Consider the following 6,306-nt stretch of genomic DNA (forward strand, 5'->3'; position numbering starts at 1 on the left):
AGATCTGTGCGTCGGGCATGTTGTTGCAAGGACGTGACCACTGGGTCCCAAAGTCATGCTAACAAGCATCACTTTACTTGCATGCTTCTGCAGAGTTTCCCAAATAATTGGCCCACAGCCGAATGCCTTTGTGGTCACATGGTTTTCCACTTTTATCACGTACAGCAGGCTGGCCAGGACCAGCTTTTCCTCCAAGACGCCAAGTCAAAACTCCCCAAAGAATGTCGGTTATGGAAGCTCGAGGAAAGGAAGTCGGCTGTTCTCCAACAAAGTGAAGTGCGAAAGGAAATAACTAGGAAGGAGGGGGAAGACGCAAACAGATCTTCTCGGAGGGACTTCCCTAACTCCCTTCATGGCCGGAAGTAGGAAGGCTTGCGACCGCGGCGATCCTAAGGCCGTCGGCTGTCTGTCTGCAATCTTTCGTCTTCTTCACGGCCGCATCCATGGACGACGCAAAAGGCTTACACAAGGTCAGTACTTCAATTATATATATATTGCGGTCGTCCTTTGTGCTCCAGTTAAATGTTTGCGGTGTTTAGAGTTACAGAGAAGCATCAATTATTTTGATTCATTTACCAATTGACCTTCTTCCCCGTCCATTTTCTAATTGGCCTGCTTCGATTGGGCGTGGTGAATGATTCTCATTTGTGTCCAAGAAATTATAATTAAGTAGGGGGAGTACAGCGGCTTGTCCTGAGCGAAATGGGTCTCAAAGTAATTGGTTCCAATATCCTTCATATATGCATGAAAACTGAAGCCTAGCTTGTGTGCCAACTGAGGCGGTAGACGGTCCTGAGTCTAACAAGTTTAGTTAATTGTACGCTATGACCCAGGCTGAGCCCTAGTCAAGTGGTTTCAATGTTTATTAGTTTTGCTGCAGTCTTCTTCATGTTTGTATGTACCTGTAGATGTTTGAAATATAGGTTTTTATTTTTAGTAGGCAATTTGTTACAAATTATTCACTAAACCATCTCGCTTGGTAAGCATACATATATATAATCAGTCCTATATTGTCATTGACCCTTTTAAATTACTTTTGTCTTTGTTAAATGTGTTCGTTTTCAATGTTACTATACATTTTGAACTTAAATATATAAACTCAAAATTTCCATTAAGTTTTTTAATATAAAACTTTAAAATATCAAAACATAACTTAAAGCAACAATTTGAAATTTGTAATTGATTATCTTTTTGTCATTAAAAAGTACAATTATTTGAATAGCGTAAATTTTCAAATGTGAGTTTAAAACCAAAAACTTTTACAATTATGACTAACATTTTTCACGAATGCAATTGATTTTTTTTTTCTATAAAACAAAAAGTTAATGGATGCATTTACCGAATTTGAATGTCAAATACGTAACTAGAAAATTGAAGTAGTGTTTGGACCTTTTTTAGAGTTCAACAAATTTATCGTTTTTATATTTCATTATAGAAATTACTGACAACAATATCAATTTTAAAATTATCAATAACTTTTGAACAATAACTTATATAAAAAAAACATAGCAATTAATTATGTTATTAATTGCCTTTTCTTATTATATAAGCTTTCAATATAATTATTTCAAATTCATCACTAAATTTATTTATTAAATAAACTTTAAAATACTAAAATATAACTTTAAAACAAAAATCATAAACTTGCCGTTGAATTTTTTTTCTAACTTAACAGGCCACATTGTCTACGTACATGTTAGTTTAAAATGCAAAGATTTTAAAACTTTCAAATGCTGAGTTTCTTTTTATTTCATCAATTCAATTGAGATTTTCTCAAATGGGAAGAAAAATGTTTTTTTTATAAAATTATGTCCTAACTAGAAAATCAAAAAAATACTTAAATGAAATTATAAAAAGGTTATAAGTTAAAAAATTTTGTTCGTTTTAAATTTAACTTGATAAGACAATAATTAAAAAGAATTATAACTTTTTTATTAATTTGTTTTTTCTAAAGTGCCCAATATACACATAAAAATGTATGTCATAATGCTTTTCCATAAAATATGATTTATTCAAAATATTAAAACTTAAGCTTCATAATTTTGAAATTATCATTGAATTTGTTATCTTTTAAAAGTGACTTTTAGAATACCAAAAAATATTACTTTAAATAGAAACAAATACATTTTTTTCTTGTATGGTTCTTCATTGGTACTGGTGTTTCTTCTCATTAATCCTTGTTAAGCTAAAGCAAATATCACCCCATGATATTACCATCACTTTCACCTTTTTACTATTGAAGATTCAACAACTATCTCGTACTAAGATAGTCACATATTTTGCCTCCTCATTTTCTTTCGGACATTCATGTCATACCTTAGACCATTTCACTCTTTAAAGATCTTCCTTTGACGGCTGATCAACTTTAACATTCTGTTCTTCTTTTGCCTATATTGTCGTCTATTTCATTTAACACTAAACGCTTAAAACAAAACCATTAATGATTAGAATTAAACATATCTATAATAATTTGGTTTATTACTATGTGTGTATGAAGTTACATATAACCGCATCATAACTTTCAGATGAGAATCACCACAATGAATGTAGTGTAATGTCCAATATGGTGAAGGCTAAATCTTAAGCCTTTTCTTCCAATTATCAAAATTGTTTATAACAATTAAAAAATGAGGATGACAAAGATTGGTGATATAATCACCAATCTTCCCCGTACTGATTGGTTATCTCTTTGAGTGGGGCTGATAATATATGTTTAGGAGTGGGAAAATAAGGTCCCAAAGACCTAATATTCTTTCGTCTAACCTATTTCCCTCCCCTGGTTCTCACCACTCTCTAGAGACTATGAAGACCAGGGTCCACTTCATCCCCCTCGACTCTGAATCCCTCTAAGCTGTCATCGTTTTCCTTGACAAAACCCGGTGGCGATTCATTGGTTGCCTCAAGGATAGGATCCACATCTCCTTTCCTCATTTCTACGAAGTTGCAGGACAGAGGAATAGAAATAATCCAATCCAAAGGCGAGCTACAAATTTTCATACCTGAAGCATTATTCTGAGTACTACTCTCTAAGTAAGAAAAACATGTCTTACTTTCTATGTAATAGAAAAACAAATGATGGCCCTAATAGCATTTAGCTTCAAGTACACATTTTCAACTTAAAATTAGGGTGGTGAATATGCCTCTAACATTAAATCAGATTAGTACAACCAAATCTAGCAGAAAGATGGGAGTCTGAATACTAATAGAACCCCAATGCAATTTTTAATTGTTGTGGCAGGAAAACCTAGTTTACTTAGGGTGTCAATCAATCTGGTTTGTTCTATATCTCATCCAATAATGAACCTATTTGAATGGGCAAGAAAAGAGATTCAACTAGCTAGTACGTACTAATCATAGTTGAGTTCATTTAAGAAAATCAATGTCGTCAAACTTGAAACTATGCAAGCTTAAAATTTACATCTTGATCTTGTTTAAACTTTAATAATTAGATAAATTAGTTACCTACTTGATCGATAAATTAGTTACCTACTTGATTTTCTTAATGTGTACCTTCCTTTTTTTAACTGCAATTCGATGGCAATTCTAAATTATTCTATCCTTGTCAAGAATTTTAGCTGAATTTTTAAAAAATATCTTTCTCTAAAAGCTTTTTTTGAGAAAAGTGGTAAAGAAATAAAAGACGTGCATTTTTTTTACTTTTTGACAAAGTCAATTACATGTGTAATAAATAGTGATAGTTCTCGAAGTTTTTACGCTTCTAATTACGTTATAATGTTCACTGTTTTCGTTAGTTACTTAGAAAAAAGTCGTTGACATATTTCACCTCTATTTTTCTTAGTTACTAAAAAAAGTCATTAACATATTTCCAATGAGCCAACTCCATCTTTGGTTATTGACGTGTCTGGCATATAAAACTACATGCAATTAACTTTACATGAATGACAGATCAACTTAATTAGTTAAAATATAGTAAACCTTGTTTGTCTGTTTTTTTCTGGCAGCCGGAAAGACTGAGCAGAGTTGCACTCACCGTGAAGAGTTCGAAGAGGTGGCCACTAATGCCCATTCCACACGCAATGCTGATCAGAATCAGAAGAAGACCGTTCCACGACAATCAGAACCTAAATTGATGTTGGCATCGTCAGATGATTCCTGCAAAAGTATAAACTTTGATGGCTCTCAAAGCACGATGCTCACAGCAGAGCATATTAACCAGCAAGCTTTAGAAGCTGCGGGGGTCCCGTCGGAGGAGCAGAGCCGACGACCCAGTGTGGTGGCCAGGTTGATGGGCCTCGAGGATTTTCCTGTAAAACAGCTGGCCGGCCGGACGGAAAATGCGTCGGAGATGCGTGACTTGATCCTGGGTGCGCTGCAGAAGTGCGATGAGGAAGTCCGCGCACTGAGAAGAATAATCGAAGTGCTTCAATCGGTGGAGAGACACGACTACAGACTGGTAGCACCTTCTCGTGTGGTCGCTGCACATACCGACTCTGGACGGTTTGTTGGTAGGAGGAGAGGGCAACGGGAGAAGTACGTTCCTATGGACTTAAAAGTCAAGCCCGAAATTCAGAGTCCGATGAAATGTACGCAGTTCAATTGCGAGCAACCAAGCCCTGTGTCCGTCCTGGATGATCGGTCCTCCTTCCATTGCCAAGGACGCATGCCAACCAAAGGATATTGGCGCAAATATGACAAAGGTACTCACATTTCTTTTTGCTGATCTGATCTAACTTCAACCATATATATATATATATATATATATAGAGAGAGAGAGAGAGAGAGAGAGATCTGCCACTACAGGATGGATCATTCATTTAAAAAATTTATCGCTGGAACCCCAAAAAAAAAAGTTAAATTGAAGAGAGAGATCTGCCATACACAGACACACATAGATACATGACAATAGAAATCAGCCAGCAAATTTTTGACCTGATGCTTATTTTTTTCATGTTCTGTCACTAAAAACTGTTGCAAAAGAATAAGTTTTGTTGCTAAAGACTATGGCCAAGTAATTGGTTGTCGCAAATGCACCTTTTGGGATAATTTTTTGTAACAGAAAATAAACAATAAGAGAGAGAGGGAGAGAGAGAAAGAAAGAAACGTATGTATCTATGTATATGTGTTTGTGCGAGTCCAAATTCCTTCCTTCAATTTCATGTCAGGTCGTTTCAAAAGGACATAGTTGGATGATTGTCCAACTTGACTCACCAAAAGAAACGTATTTCGGATCAAATAAAAAGTTAGTTTTTTGGCATTAGATTTTGGTGCTACATACAAATAAAAAGAAATGTGCCAGTCCAATTTCCTTAATTTGTTTAACTAATTAGTAAACATGTTTTAATAAAATTAAGTTCACTCAAAAAAACTAAAAGAGTTTCCATCATCAAACTAATCTTGATGCAACGGTCTGACGGTCAATTTTGCTACTCTAAAGAGCACAAAAAATCAGTGAAAAATTTTAAATTATTGTAAATTAAGCAAAAAGCAGTGAATCCCATTTTACTTCATTAATTAATAACTATATTGTGATTCTGTTTGTTTTCTTGACGCAGAACAACGCCCAGATGTCAACAATGTAATTAGCAGAAGCAATTCAATGAACGGGAAAGGATCATATCAATGCCATAATCTCATCAGAGATGCCTATGCTAAACCTTTTGGAGGGGCCACAATTAGTGGAGCGAGCATTAAGCTGACGAGTACTCATGATGTTGGGGCTGATCTTGAGGGTGTTGAAGGCAGTGCCGGGAAGGAGAGCTTCATCTTGGAGTTGGAAAGGATAGCCTTGGCTTTGGAAACAGAAATATTCGGCTCATTATTGGAAGAGAGCATTAGTGAATTGGGTTTTGCATGTAGGAGGCCTTCATTGCGCTTCTTTAGGTGTAGGAGGCGACTGTTTAGGTGAGCAATTGTCCGCAAGTTAGAAGCTGGGGAGCCTTGAGCTTTTAAAAAGGTTGTAGGATACTTTGGCCACTCTTCTTATTGCATGCATGTTTGATCGACGGTTTGGTGTTTCCTCTCTCTCTCTCTCTCTCTCTCTTGCTTGCTCGCTAGCTATCAGCTCGCTGTCATCTTTTTTCTCTTTCATGCATTCTGATACGGGCCAGCCTAGGAGCCTGTCGAGGGCAGTACAGGCAGTGACTTCGGCGGCAGTTTGCAGTGCCTTAGGGACCGTCCTACTACATTCCCACATACAAATCAAAAATAAATCTCACAACTAAATTGATAAAAAAATCTAGAAAACATGTATTTTCTTGAATTGAATAGACTCATAAAATAGAACTTTGTGATAAATAACAAGCTTGTTTAGGACCATGACATCAATCAATCGGTGTATCGGTGTTA

General features: G+C 35.7%; 1 protein-coding gene across 1 annotated transcript; it reads left to right on the top strand.

Moving 5' to 3' along the window:
• Positions 1–211: 211 nt before the first annotated feature.
• Positions 212–5,963, top strand: LOC116261146 (uncharacterized). Its single transcript, XM_031639777.2, has 3 exons — positions 212–470; positions 3,963–4,658; positions 5,514–5,963. The coding sequence occupies exons 1-3, from the start codon at positions 353–355 to the stop codon at positions 5,864–5,866; spliced, it is 1,167 nt and encodes a 388-aa protein (XP_031495637.1). The 5' UTR covers positions 212–352; the 3' UTR covers positions 5,867–5,963.
• Positions 5,964–6,306: the final 343 nt, after the last annotated feature.

The sequence above is a fragment of the Nymphaea colorata genome, chromosome 9, assembly GCF_008831285.2.
Source record: "Nymphaea colorata isolate Beijing-Zhang1983 chromosome 9, ASM883128v2, whole genome shotgun sequence".
NCBI lineage: Eukaryota > Viridiplantae > Streptophyta > Magnoliopsida > Nymphaeales > Nymphaeaceae > Nymphaea > Nymphaea colorata.

Coding starts and splice junctions, on each gene's coding strand:
- LOC116261146 (XM_031639777.2), top strand. CDS start 353: ATGGCCGGAAGTAGGAAGGCTTGCGACCGCGGCGATCCTAAGGCCGTC. Junction 471..3,962: donor ACGCAAAAGGCTTACACAAG/GTCAGTACTTCA, acceptor TTTTTCTGGCAG/CCGGAAAGACTGAGCAGAGT. Junction 4,659..5,513: donor TTGGCGCAAATATGACAAAG/GTACTCACATTT, acceptor TTCTTGACGCAG/AACAACGCCCAGATGTCAAC.